The sequence below is a fragment of the Hakea prostrata genome, chromosome 8 (genome assembly GCF_041222555.1).
Source record: "Hakea prostrata isolate BN-2017 chromosome 8, UWA_Hpros_2, whole genome shotgun sequence".
NCBI classification, from domain to species: domain Eukaryota; kingdom Viridiplantae; phylum Streptophyta; class Magnoliopsida; order Proteales; family Proteaceae; genus Hakea; species Hakea prostrata.
Genome location: NC_142607.1, coordinates 17,351,017 through 17,365,636, shown reverse-complemented (window position 1 = coordinate 17,365,636; position 14,620 = coordinate 17,351,017). Strand labels below are relative to the sequence as shown.

The 14,620-nt window shown below is 36.9% G+C and overlaps 1 protein-coding gene across 1 annotated transcript; it reads left to right on the top strand.

The window, feature by feature from the left end:
* The first annotated feature begins 1,073 nt into the window (after positions 1-1,073).
* Positions 1,074-12,601, top strand: HCF101 (ATP binding protein). Its single transcript, XM_089165229.1, has 16 exons — positions 1,074-1,272; positions 1,357-1,500; positions 2,655-2,797; positions 2,893-2,943; positions 3,245-3,400; positions 3,965-4,108; positions 4,188-4,330; positions 6,555-6,624; positions 6,964-7,059; positions 7,143-7,232; positions 7,363-7,416; positions 9,341-9,464; positions 9,699-9,823; positions 10,867-10,989; positions 11,924-11,992; positions 12,086-12,601. The coding sequence occupies exons 1-16, from the start codon at positions 1,203-1,205 to the stop codon at positions 12,089-12,091; spliced, it is 1,608 nt and encodes a 535-aa protein (XP_089021355.1). The 5' UTR covers positions 1,074-1,202; the 3' UTR covers positions 12,092-12,601.
* Positions 12,602-14,620: the final 2,019 nt, after the last annotated feature.

Genomic DNA, 14,620 nt, shown 5'->3' with positions numbered 1-14,620 from the left:
TGAAGATGGTGATGGAATTTTTATTTGCAGCAGCTGCCTGCGCGCCCGCCCCGCGGTGGCGCCCCCAAAAAAATTTGTCGGGGGGAACAGGCGGGTTTTTTTTTAATTATTTTTTTTTTTTTTTTCCTTTTTCGTTTTTTTAAAAAACCCCCCCCCCCCCCCCCCCCCCCCCCCCCCCCCTCCGGGGGGGGGCCCCCCCCCCCCCCCCCCCCCCCCCCCCCCCTTTCCCCCCCCTCTTTCTGTGTTTTTTGGTTTTTTGGGCGGGGGGGGGGGGGCGCGGGGGCCCGCCCGGGGGGGGGGGCGACATCGAAGGAGATCCTTCGAAGCCGATAAAATTGGGGTCAGGCGCCTTGCGGAGATGAGAAAGGAATTTGGAATTTTCAACCCCACTCCCCCCCCCCCCCCCCCCCCCCCCCCCCTCAACCCCGCCGATGCTTTCAAGAAGAGGGCCAGCAAAAAACCGTGCACAACAACCGCAATGATGAGACTGACTGATTTCTCCATGCAGAACGAAAAATTTAAAATTTGGAACAGATGCTATCTCTAAAGGATAAGGACAGCTCTTCAAATTTTGCCAAAGATCATTGTAAAGGTAGGGAAGAAGGTGGAGGGGGGGTGGAAAGATGAAAGGGAGGAAAAGGGTTTTGAACTGGATTGGGCGGGGGGGATGATAAACAAGACAACCTAAAAAAAAAAAAACATAATATTCTTTATTCTACAACTATTAAAACTTGCTTACTTGCAAAAACCAGGTGATGGGTTAAAGAAAATAGCAGATGAGAAAGGATTTAAGGGAGGGAAAAAGTCAAGAAGTTTCAAATTTTCAGTAAGGCGTTAATTAAGCACCGATTCCAAAACTTTACACATGGAAAAAACCGCAATGATTATCTAAAGCTCATTTCATCGGGGCAGTGGAGCAGTGCACGGACTGTTGCCAAGCAAAATCCATTTCTTTATAGCCTCTCGACATCAGGCGTTCAACACTTCCCTCTCAGATAAATTAAATAGCAAAATATGCGAAGTGATAAGTTTGGATGGATTTATGAAGTTTGAGGTTTAAAAGACTCCAATAAACTAAATATGCCAAGTGATAAGTTTGGATGGATTTCTGACGTTTGAGGTTTGAAAGACTCTCTCTCTCTCTCCTTTGCAGTGTCTACTCTGTAGCCTGTGCAGGTTCTCTTTCTCTTTTTCTCTTACAAATGCAACGTCTTCAGGCACTATGTTCTTCCAATCTCTCTCTTCCAACCTCAGACACAATACTAAATAGAGGTAATGGTTTCCCTTGTTGCGGCTTGTTATAATATCTGATTTTGTTGCTTCCATTACTCATTTTGCTAATCATATCTTCTGTAGGACATAATTCACCAAAGAAATTTGCTTATCCTTCCAATGTCAACATTTGTGATGCGTTTCAAAAACATGAGGGAGTGGGATGGCTATCGCAAAACCGGTCGAATACGAGCCCAGTAGCCATTAGAGCTGCTGCTCCTGTGGAAGGTCGGTGATTCTTTTCACTCCATTGCAAAATCCAGTTAGGGATACTTAGGAACTCAGTCAAAAATCTGGACTTGAACCTACTGGTTTTCTAATATTTAGTTCGTATTTGAAAAATTGAACCATTATATTACACTATGAGTTATAACATTTGGTTAGTTAAGTTGGTTTTATCTTCTGGTTATTTGTTTAACTGACTAAATTGAGTTTCACTTTGTTGCTGGGAGTTTAATTTTGGTAACCTCTCTTCATAATTAATTAATGAGACTCGTGGGGTGATTAAATTTGAACAGGAAACAGGGGTATATTTTGGTTGCTTCATCACTTTTCATGTCAAGAATTCATTTTTCTTTTTTCATTAGAAAAAAATGCTTGTTCTATTAGAGGAGGAAAGGAATGCGAGAATCCATGCGTGATTTCTGGTGAACACCTAATCCTATATATAGATTAAAAAAGAACATTTCATAGAAATGCACAAGACACCGTGCTCCTGTTGGATTAGTGTACCCCACCTTGATAAAAATGAATCATTTAACCCTGATTTAAAAACGAGAATAGGTTGCATAGGTTGCCCAAATTTATCTCCAGTGAAGGAAGTGTTTCATAATATTCCACATTCTGTGATCATGAAGTCATAAAAACCCCTTGTTGATTTTCAAGAGAAAACTTGTATTATCTTGAGCTGCAAAAGACGCTGACCATAAATAATTAATCCATAAAACTCCAAAAGGGATGTGAGTTATTTGCTAAGGGGTCTAACGCCTTTGTCATTCTGATCGTCCTGTTTTGCTTTCGACCTAATGTTCTCTGGCCTCTGCATCACTGTTGCCTGAATATACTTTTTTTAATCATGATGACTGCTGTGGTACTTTGGCTTTGTGATTAGATACATTTCTGCAGATCCTTCAAAAGTGTAAATGGTTCTATGATGCAATATCCTCCTGATAGAGTTTATAAGTACTTCAGCTGATGGCCCAAGAATCATCTTTTGGCTATACTTCTATTTCCTGCAATTTTTTTCTGTTCTGCCAGCCAATTTATCTAGTTTTCTTCTTATTTTATTTGACACTTCTTCTTTTTTGGTGGTGGGGGGGGGGGTCATTGTGCATTCAAAATCTTCACTGAATGATGTTCTTTTTTCCTTTTTCACCTTATAGCTGGCAGCTCCATAGTATCAACAAGCACTTCTGAGAAAGATGTCTTAAAAGCCTTGTCCCAGATCATTGATCCAGACTTTGGGACAGATATTGTTTCATGTGGATTTGTCAAAGATTTACATGTAGATGAAGACTTAGGAGAGGTAGTAGAAACTGTGGCATGCTGATCTTCTCTGTTTGCAAGCATAAGATAAAGAGAGTCTACCCTTGCTAAAAAATTTGTGGTTGCATATTTCAGGTTTCATTTCGTTTGGAGCTCACTACACCAGCATGTCCAATCAAGGACATGGTAAATTAAATATCTACCAGTTTTTTTGATTATCAAGACCTGCTGTGTTTCAAATGATAGAAAGTTCATGTTTTACTGAAGGTTAACTCATCCATATTGTTGAAGACCAAGTACTCAGGGTCCTTTTCTTTTCTTTTTTTTTTTGGTGGGTGGGGGGGAACAATGTACCCTTGGACTAGATACATTCTTGATACCAAAGAATTGTAGTAGAATCTCAAGAAACCTGACGGCTGAGGCTAGTTCATCAATCAATTTTCAGTGATGCCATTTGAAAATTACTAACGTTCTTTAATATTTGCAGTTTGAGCAGCAGGCAAATGAAGTGGTTGCTATTCTTCCTTGGGTTAGAAAAGTTAACGTGACTATGTCAGCACAGCCTGCTAGACCGGTGTACGGCGACCAACTTCCAATGGGTCTGCAGACTATTTCGAATATTGTGGCAGTTTCTAGTTGCAAGGTAGAGTTTCCATAATATATTGGCTAGCATATTTATGGGGCTGTTCGACATATTCAGTTCAATGTTCTGATAACTCAAAACCAGGTCAAGTCTAGGGTATGCTTAACAAATCTGGTAGAGATTCCAGAGAAGGATAACATGTGATCCTTAAGTCTGGGTCAATTTTGGATATTGGACAGTCAACAGAATATGGTTTGGTCCTTTCAAACCTGAAATATTAAGATATGATAAATAATATATTGATAAGAGTATTTGCATGAACATGTGAAAAACATCACTAATTATCTGGCTTCTAGACCCAAGTTTCTCCTTATTTTGCCAGCATAAGGAGAAATAACCACAACAATTCAAAAATGTAGCAACCCTGTCATGAGAATACTTAATGGTTTCTGAGCTATGGTCTTCATAAAAAAATTATGTTCATGTTTAAGAATGGATTGCATGACGCTTCAGTCATGTGTATGACGTCTTCCAATCAGATCTTCAGTATAGTCCTTCCTGAGTACCTGGTTAAAATCAACTGTAGCCATAATTGTGTAGCTTCTCTTATATCAAGATGTGCAGGGAGGAGTCGGAAAATCAACTGTCGCCATAAATCTTGCTTATACTTTGGCTGGTATGGGTGCTCGAGTTGGCATCTTCGATGCTGATGTTTATGGACCAAGTCTTCCGACGATGGTGTCCCCTGAAAATCGGTTGCTTGTGATGGTAAGGTTCTATGCACCATTCTGATGAAAAAAAACACTTTATTGAAGAATCACTAGTGACACAAACACACTGCCTCTAGAATCCAGAGAAGAAAACTATTATTCCAACCGAATACTTGGGTGTCAAGTTGGTATCTTTTGGATTTGCTGGACAAGGCCGTGCGGTGATGCGAGGTCCAATGGTTTCAGGCGTCATCAACCAGTTGCTGACTACTACTGAGTGGTATGACAGTCAAAACTAATGTTTAGAATTTTTACTGAATTCTTATTCATACTTTCATCGCTTAGCTCTACAACAATAGCAACAAACATAACCTTATCCCCACTAAATGGGTCGGCTAAATAGATCCTTACAAGGTTAAGTAAGAGAGCAAGAGAAGTAACAGTAGTAAATTTATCATATATGAAGATAATTAGAAGACAAAGTCAAGGCAGCACCTAGAACATCTCTTTATATGGGATCAGCCGCATCAGTCCTAGTCTTCCAGACAGCTCTTTCGGCACTCACATGGGTGTCTTTTCCATTTATAATATTAATGACAACTCCATCATCTCATGGGTCAGCTCTGCATGTAGCTAAATTCCTAATGACTTTTATATTATTAATAATGTTTGAGTCCATAAAGGAAGTTTTTATTTAAAAAAAAATAAAATGCTGTTTCTCCTATTGGTTCCATTACTCTTCTTTGAAAAGAGCAACAAAAGAGGAGAATAAAAAGTTTCAAATTATGTGCACTGTCAATTGTTAACAAGTTTAAAATTGTAGTTGTGCAAGATGAATAGTTTCACATGACGACGTGGAAAAATGACTAGTTTCTTACAAAGACTTGGAGATTCTCCTTATAGAAAAGGGTTCTGAAAACCATAGTTTTATTAAGGTCAGTTTTTGTTTTTCGTTTTCACCACCCTAGTTTCAAGGATGACTTGCCTAGACAAACAACTCGATAACCAGGTGTAATGCAAAATATTGTGGTGGACATGTGCTCTATCTAGCAATAGGTTCTCTGCTAGTGACCCTCATAGCAATTACTGTTCTCTGAATATCCCAGCTAGGTCAGTGCCTTCAGCAACCTGATCCTGGACAACAAGCTTTCTTGTGTCAACAACCAGTTTGCTGTTACACAAGGTTGCTCTGTTTTTTTGTATTGCCTCTCTGTGGTTGGTTGCATACCCTGTTTTCCAGTTTCAACAAAATTCCACAGAACTTTTGACAAAAATGTGTAAGATAGCCACAAGTGGTACTCAATGAGATACACATTTGGACCTAAATTTCAAGTTTTCAGTCTCATTTCAGTCAAAAGGGCAGGCCTTGGTGCAATGGTCCGTGGACCAAAGTTATAGACTGAGGTTAAGGCACTGAAACAGTCTTTTAGGAAAAATGCACACCCCCAGCCCCCCAATTATAAAAAAAGAGTGGAAAGAAATCTCGATTCTGGTTGAAATGGATCCAGTCTTGAGCCTGGTTGAACCCAACTTGAAACAGAAACTTGGAACCTTGGTGCTGACTAATGATCTTTTATCTATTGCTTTGGACCTTTGTGGTTGTACATTTCATAGGTGTCGTTCCTACTACCTTCTGGTCAACCAAAACTTGAAGGATTTGATAAAATAGGGCTGCAACATGGTAGCGTTGGGCCACATTTTTTGAAAGCCTGACACCTCACCTAAAATACCCTAGCTTAGCCTTGGCTCTGACCCTTATCCTAATCTTAGCCACAACACAATAAATTAATGCATAATTCCATATTGTTGCCCTACTTTTACCATAAATAACCCACAAAATGGTAGGGTTGGGCCAGGCCAGGCTGAAAATTCAGCCTTGACCTTGCCTAAACCTTGTCCTGAGTTAGGGCAGGCTCGAGCCATCAGGGCCAAACCCGCACTCCTATGATAAAGGGATGAATGTACTTGTTAGCCATGGCTAAAACTTGCACCAGTTTATGGACTTTTAGGAGCTCATAGGTAAAGCCAGTGTTCAAGTGAGAATAAAAGAAGTGCCTTTTCCGTCATTATATAGTTATGCGACATCATCTTTGATTGCTGATTTGGTACGGTTTCATGTTCTAAGTCTCTCCAACAATTAGTTTCAAAAATTTTCTCAGCATACTACATAGATTATTAAAATGGAATTTACACACCATTTTGGTTAATCGGCATCTGGTGTGTAATGATGTAGATTCAAAATTCGCTGGTGTCTTAGCACATTTTTTAGATTTTCATGCTATAATATATTTAAGACTAAACGAGGAAATTTGGTGTTGACAGAACCAAAATTTTATTTGCTTTTGATCTACTTGTTTTTAAGACTAGAAGATTCATGCCTAAGCCAGTGTCTGGGGTAAATTTTTTGATTCCATCAAACTCCGGTGATTGAGGATTGGTTTCATTTTCTGGTATTTAAAATATTAATATTCAGCTTTGTGATTCTAGTTCTTTTAATTATACAGGGGAGAACTAGACTATCTTGTTATTGATATGCCTCCTGGAACTGGTGACATCCAGCTCACTTTATGCCAGGTGTTGATTCTTATCCTCATATTCTTTGAACTTAGGCAACTAATATATACATACACCAAAACTAAATGCTAGGAAACCTTTTTCCTGTTGGATTGAGAGTTGATTATTTATTTCAGTGTATTGTTTTTGTGCTTACTTTCTCTTTCAAACATATTCTCTTGGTTATGTTAAAGGATCTATTTGGCCGGCGATATATTGGCTGGGATAAGGCTGTTGTTTCCGTAATCCCATCTTAGCATGTAATTACTAATCTAAATATGTTTGCAGCACCTTCATAACAATTTATATTCTTTCTTCTGATGCTTCCTACATTTTGACCCGGGTAAATTCAATTTTCAGGTAGTCCCATTAACTGCAGCTGTTATTGTCACTACCCCTCAGAAGCTAGCATTCATAGATGTAGCAAAAGGTGTTCGCATGTTTTCAAAGCTTAAGGTGTGCAACTCATGGATGTGACAGGAACCACCTACTTCCTGTTCCATTTTCCCCGTTTTACTCAATATCATGTGGTTTTCCAGGTTCCTTGTGTTGCTGTTGTTGAGAATATGTGCCACTTTGATGCTGATGGGAAACGCTACTACCCATTCGGTAGAGGGTCAGGTTCTCAGGCATGAAATTGATTTGAAAATATCCAAATTAAAAGATATTTCTTCACCAATTGCTCATTGTCTCCTTTATAAAAAAGACTAGATTAAATAAGACAATGTCTTGCTAACGTTTTTATTCCAATCTATGCAGGTCGTCCAACAGTTTGGAATTCCCCATCTATTTGATCTTCCTATTAGACCAACTGTACGTGCTATGTTTTTTCCCCTCTCATTGCTGCATCTAGTATTGGCACATGCTTAGAAATGGTACATCCCATTTTGTTTGAGAATAGATTGAACACAAGCTTTTGATGAGAGATGTGCATGGAACATGGGTGTTGTTAAGACTAAGATACAATAAAAAATATGATGCTAATTTGAAAAAGTGAAACCAAATGATCAAACTGTTACATCCATTTCTTACTTAATAGAATTAATGTAGTTGTAGTCCTTATCTGCTACATTATTGAATGTTTTATGGCCAATGTATAATTTATTGGGAAAGGCTTGATCTTCCCTTATTGTATGGGTCACTTTGTTACACTACGAAGACATAAGGTTCCTGCAGAGCATTTATATCCAGGCAGAGAAGTTTTGAGATAAGTTATTATTAGGCGTGTAAATGGATAGCCAAAATCTGCTTCTGAGTTCGTATCCATATCCGTTTAGGGGTATCCGAATCTCCAATCACTAATAGGTGTGGATATCGTGATATCCTTTCAACCAATAATTATCCATCCGATAAAATTATCTGATTAAGTTACTTATCTAGATTTGTTTTCTTATTTTCATAAAGTTTTTCGCTTGAGATATGTAAATATTTTTCTTGATGTTCTACTAATATAAATACCAAAGTTGTTAAATTCTTAAATTCTTAAATTTGAAACCTAACTCTCACAACTGAAATGGTAAAGATGTCAATTGGTAGTCAAAAACTTGCATTCAATATGTATTCATACCCATTTAGAATAATCTATTTTAAAGATAACTATCTGATTATTACCCAACCGATTGAAACCGTCCGAAAACCGATAAGATATTATTTGAGTCCGTCCGAATGTAACAGGATGCAGATATGATATTACCGCTATTTGATCTGTTTACACCACTAGTTTATGTACAACCAACCCATCATCTACAGACTGATGTAGCATGTTTTACCAATCATAGATTCTTTTCATTCTACTCAATTCTTTATAATAGCGTTACATGAAGCCTTCTTTATGGTGGTGGCAGTCAGTTTCTGGTTTCCTATCTTAATCTTGTCTGCTCCATTCCTGTTAAGGTGTATTGCCTGAGTGCAACTTCAGTGTCCAGGAATTCTGTTGACACTTCGTGAGTTTACATAGATTTATTTAATTGCTTTATTTTTGGTTGAATATGCTCATATAAATCCTATATTCCTATCTTTGTAAGTTATATGTTGGTCTTTTCATATTTGGTCATCATTATTAGCATAATTATATCACATTGACTCAATGTAGCACTTAGGATTTATATTTCATTTAGGCATATTTATTTAAAAATTAATTTTTCTATATTACAAATGGTCATATACTGCACACCTAGGGCATTTAACTAACCCTAGGCAAGTGCCTAGTCATGCAGATGCTCCTGCAGTGCCTTGAGTCACCTAGTCACCTTGACAACTATGGTCTGGTTCAAGTTTTGGTTAAGTCTATTCGAGTTGAGTATTGCTCTTCCACTTCTTTGCCTCAAATCTGTTAGCCCTATGAATTGTGTCTCTCGGTTACCTTAAATCACAAATACCCTTTATATTCCTTTGTCTAATTTTTCCCCTAATTTCAATCTACTTCAATTTTGTTGAGGCCTTTTCAGCTATTGTTTTTAGAATATAAACAGATTCAAAGGTGATAGTCTTGGTATTGTTCAAGTTATGTTCAGGAAATACCAGTGATTCTAGTGTGTGAAGATGAATTGAAGAATTGGGAAACTTCAGTTTTCCTAGTCCTGAATCGTTGACATAACTTTAGGCCTTACTCCTCTCAAGTTTAGACTTTTCTCCTTTTTTACGTAGTTGTGGTGGAATCAACTCAATCCTGCAAGTGATTTTTGATGAATTTCTTCTTTCAGAATACTAAATTTGGTGTATCCCTCTCACTTGTCAGCTGTCTGCTTCTGGAGACAGTGGAATTCCTGAAGTAGTTGCTGATCCTCTGGGGGAAGTTGCCAAGACATTCCAGGACCTTGGTGTATGCGTTGTCCGACAGTGTGCAAAGATTTGCCAACAAGGTTTCCTAACATCTTTCAAATCTGGATTGGTGCTATCTATATTTTTCTTGGGTGTAAAAGAATTTGCATCATGTTGTGTCCTTAGTGTCTACCAACGCTGGTTTATATAATGACTTAATTTTATAGTATACACATTTGAATTACTTTATTTGGTCTCAACGAGCTGCAGCACTTAGGGACAAATGAATTATTCATTTTAGCTTTATTTTAGCTATAGATTGTTTGTCTTTTCAGTGTCAACAGCTGTGACATATGACAAACATATCAAAGCTATCAGGGTTAAAGTACCAGACTCAGAAGAAGAGTTCCTTCTGCATCCTGCGACTGTTAGACGGAATGACCGCTCCGCCCAAAGTGTTGTATGTGGATCTCACCTTCAAATATGCAATACTATTGTTCTATGGATAGTTCTCATTTGGAACCCCCGAGGTTTGACCAGTAATTTTGAATAAAAAAAATGACATTTTGCATTTGCCTCTGTGTTAACACCCCCCCCCCGAGAAAAAAAAAGCCCAAGGACACATCGTCATTATTATGACCAAAATGCCCTTATGCATTTTCAATTTATTTTCTTCAACTAGTAGCATATTCAGTTAGAAGATCACTCTAATAGCAAATTGTTGGTACCTCATACCTCTGTTCAAGATCTCGGCAAGTTGAAGAGATGAAATTGAAAGGTCATAAGGGCATTTTTGGTCATAAATATAATGGCCTGTCTTTAGTTGGTTCTCTTTTGGATACCGCAAGGCAGGCAAATGCAAAATATTATTTTTTGGGGATAAAAAATGACTTGGGTCAAACCTCAATGGATCCAAATTAAAATTACCCTTATTCTATTAAATTTACGTTGAAATATGCTTTTGTGATTAAGAAGAAAAATATTCATATGGGTGCATTTGTCACCACACACCCCCCCCCCAAAAAAAAAAATGTCATTATAATACATTGTTGCACCACTATGTGGTGGAATGTGGAACTCTGTTGTCTCTTGTCATCAGAGTGCAGGATGCTGCCAAGTTAGTATCCTTAGTCCATGTTCATTGGGTTCTAGTGCGTAGAATATGGTTAATGCGTGTTTTTTTTTTCATACTTTGAGGCTTGGTTGTACTTATCTTACACTTCGACAATAAGAAGTTGGACCTAGTGGAATGCTTTCCACTGTATACTTCCCCTAGAGGTTGAAGTCAACTGTGTTAATTAGAGGGGTTGCCTCAGTAAAGCCTGGATAGCATATGTTAAATATACAGTAAACTTGTATCATGGTTACTCCAGAAAATGTAAGAACAGTTTGTTTCACTTGAGCATTCGAGCAAAACAGTTTGTTTCACTCAAGCATTCCAGCAATTCTGTTTCCAACTTGTTCCTTCAATGGTTACCTACTTTGGCTATTTCTTTGAGACAGGATGAATGGTCTGGGGAGCAGAAATTGCAATATGGAGATGTCCTTGAAGACATAGAACCCGAAGATATTCGGCCTATGGGGAATTATGCTGTTTCAATTACATGGCCAGATGGATTTAGTCAGGTGATTTGGTACCTTATGACTGTTATGTTTCTCATATTGATCTAAGAACTATCTACCCTGTTATAACCTGTCGTAGTAGAAAATGAAGCTTTTGAGGTCAGGTGATGCAGAATATATCATTTTGACTGTAATTAGGCATGCACCTATTCAGCTTCCCATTCATTAGCCTCATCTTTGTTTTAGTATTTCTCCCTGACAGCATTCGTAATAGATGTTAACTTGGTAAATGAATAACTATTGCAGTTCCCCATTGCTTCTGCAAGAACTACCTGAGTTTGGCCCAGATTTTGTCCTGCCCTTCCACTTATCTAGTTCCATCTCCCTGCTGAAGTCACCACCAATGCATCTGCTTGTCATTTCCTAGGCATTTTGAGCTCAACTGCACTATAAGCAGATAACTCCTCCGTGCTGCAGTCGTTGGTTGTATATGTCCAAACAATCTGTCAAAGTTCCCTTATCTTGTCATCTATTTTAGCTACTTCAATTCAGCAAATACAAGTGGATTCCTAATTAGTCTTCATGCCTTATTATAAAAAAAGGGTACTATTCTTCTTTCACTAGAAAAAGAAACAGAAAAGAATGTGCTGGTTCATCAATAACACTCTTTGATGGAGTGAGATACAAGTTGACAGATATTTGGTGCATTCATTAATCTATTTTTGTTTTAATCTAGTAAATTTTGTTCAATGGGTGACCCTTGGTACGATAGTTAGAGTTCTGCTATTGCAACTTGCTGTTTGCAGGTTCAAAACTTGGAAATAGCCTCCCCTGCGAGGCAGGGGTAAGGCTGCATACATTTGTGTCTCCTAGTCCCTGCAGTAGCGGGGGCCTCATGCACTGAGTAGCTCATTTTCTGGTTATGAATGCCCGAACATGGACTTAGAAGCTTCTTGTTAGTTAGTGACAAACCCATGTTTTTTATTGTGCAATGCAGATTGCGCCCTACGATCAATTGCAAACTATAGAGCGTCTAGTTGATGTTCCAGAACCAACTCCTGTGCAGGTGAAACTTCTTTGACAGTATGATAGGTGTGGATCTAACTCCACCTCTAGCATTAGTCTCTCATAATATGTATTTTGCCTTGCCATGTTTCAGGCGTGATAGGTGCCAAAGTTAATCAGAAGAAATGTTGATATATAATGATATGAAGTGAATCTAGAAGCTGAATGGAGTTCTAAAGTGATCTTATTGATTTCTTTTGAGGATCAAATGTCTTTGTACATTACGTACAGTTAACCACATCGTCTTATATGCTTAGTGAATGGGTTCATGGTGCATTATAACTCTCCATCGATCTTTAAGTACCCTCTCTTTGAGAAAGTCCTGAAATATCTCCGAAAAGCAAACCTGGATCCTGGAGAAATACTTTCCTTCAGTGGTTGCCATGTCCAAATCACCCACTGTCCCACTACAATTTTTCTGTTTTCTTCAGGTGGCTCAGACCAAGAAAGGAAAGTGGAAACATCATCTGTTTGATTTTGTGTGTGAGAGAGAGAGAGAGAGAGATCCACCACCCACCCATCCTGGGTTGAAAATTATAATTGGGGCTCAGAAGATGAGGGTTGGGAATCATCATTGGCTACAATAGATGTGGCTGAAGTCTTAGCTGAATCTTAGATTTAGCATAAATGAAATAGCCATGGTTAGCCAGTTTGGATTTTCTATTCATTGGATATGGGTTTCACATTTGATGAGATAAGGCTTCCACACTCCGGGGGGGGATTCTTATTAAATTAAAGAATTGTTTTTATATTTTTTGTGGGGCCCACACATATTTGAATGATAAATTAGTTGATAAGGATATATTTTTTTTCGACAAAATATAGGTAAAATTAAAGCAACAATATAAAAAAAAAATATACACATGACTTCAACCCTAAAAAGTTAAATGCAAACCAAAATTTTCATTGGTAGGAGATGTAAACCAAAAATATTTTTTAGGTAAGAGATGCAAATCAATGGTAGTTAGTTACCTACTAACTATAGACATTTTATTCACAATACAAAATCAAATAACAAAAATTGCAGAAGAAATAAAGAAACATAGAATATAAAATCAAATTAAAAAGAATAAAAAAAGAAAAGAGAAAAAAAGAAACAATGAATAAATTGAGAAAGAGAAAGAGACTTAAATTGTGGAGTCTTGATTTTAATTTCCACTTTTCATATTAGCCTATAAATTCGCTTTTTATATAGAAGGGTAATTTTTATTTTTCAACAAAGTATAGTTGAATAAAATATGGATTTAGAGGAGAGGAGATAAGATAATAAATAGGACATGAAGAGTTAATATTTAATAGAAATAATATTTTGATTTTTGAATACCTAACAAATTTTTTTTATTTCAAAAAAAATTTAAACATATAAGAATGTTTTAACTAAAAACATTTTTTTAACGAGAATAAATACTTTTTTTTTTGTTGAATACAAAATTATTGTAGATTTACTGTTGAGAAGGTTTTAAATAGTGATTGATTGGATAAGATATATTTATTAGGAATGAAACATCTTAAATCTTACTTTAAGATAAAATTTTCATTTTACATTTGAATTATGAATCGTGTTAAGTTTCACAATATTGTGTGACATCTCTATAATTGACTTGACTTTCAAATATGCCTAAATTTAATTAAAAATTCCAGGAAAAATTTTAAAGGAATTAGGAGAAAAACCAAAGGAAAAAATAAAAAGAGAGAGAGAGAGAGGGCAAATTAAAAAACCCTAGAAATTTGGATTTCTCTATTTCTCTAAAATCTAAATGGGTATAACTAGTTAAATCATATTGAATCTGAGTTTTGGATTATTGTGGACATCTATCATTGTTTACAATAGATGTGGTTAGTATAGTCTTAGCTGAATCTTAGATTTAGCATAAATGAAATAGCCATGGTTAGCCAGTTTGGATTTTCTATTCATTGGATATGGGTTTCACATTTGACGAGATAAGTTCCACACTCCAGAGGTGGATTCGTTGCACCCCATGGGAGGCAAGGTTCTTCCTCCCTTAAATTTTTTTTTTTTTTTTTTTTCTTTTTGGTAAAATCCTCCCTCACATTTGGTTATCATTAGGGTGGAACAGGGCAGTTTGTGTTTTTCCATGCCCTAGACCTGTAGACCAACTTCTGCACGGTTTAGCTCAGCTTCAGGCCTGCACTAGCCAGATTCAGGGTCAAAATCTCAACCCAAGTCCAACTTTGTTGGGTTCAAGCCACCTTAATTGTCCTTGATTGGGTTGGCCCGCACTCAATTAGCCCTAATTGACCCTATTTGTCTTTGACTAGCCCTTTTTACCCTAATTGACCCTAATAAATCCATTAATTATTGAGTGACTCAAAGAGTAGAAAAAAAAAATGATATTACATATTACTACTACGATGCAAATATAGTATGGTCCCTTTCAATTATTATCCATTCAATTAATTATTTGATTAAATTACATTAATGGATTTATGTTCTTATTTTTAATCTTTTAACTAAAGATATGCTATTATTTTTCAAGTTTTTCTATGAAAAAATAAATAAATAGAAATATTAATTGTAAAAATGTAAAAAATTGATTTTTTTTTATATTTTTATTTTAATGTTTGAGTCACTTAACATGGGCTATCATTTCTGTTGATAATTTTAGAT

Excerpts from the sequence above, each read along its gene's own strand:
- HCF101 (XM_089165229.1), top strand. The coding sequence starts at position 1,203 with ATGCAACGTCTTCAGGCACTATGTTCTTCCAATCTCTCTCTTCCAACC. Across the intron at positions 9,465-9,698 it reads TGCAAAGATTTGCCAACAAG|TGTCAACAGCTGTGACATAT; the intron begins GTTTCCTAACAT and ends TTGTCTTTTCAG. Across the intron at positions 10,990-11,923 it reads GGCCAGATGGATTTAGTCAG|ATTGCGCCCTACGATCAATT; the intron begins GTGATTTGGTAC and ends TGTGCAATGCAG.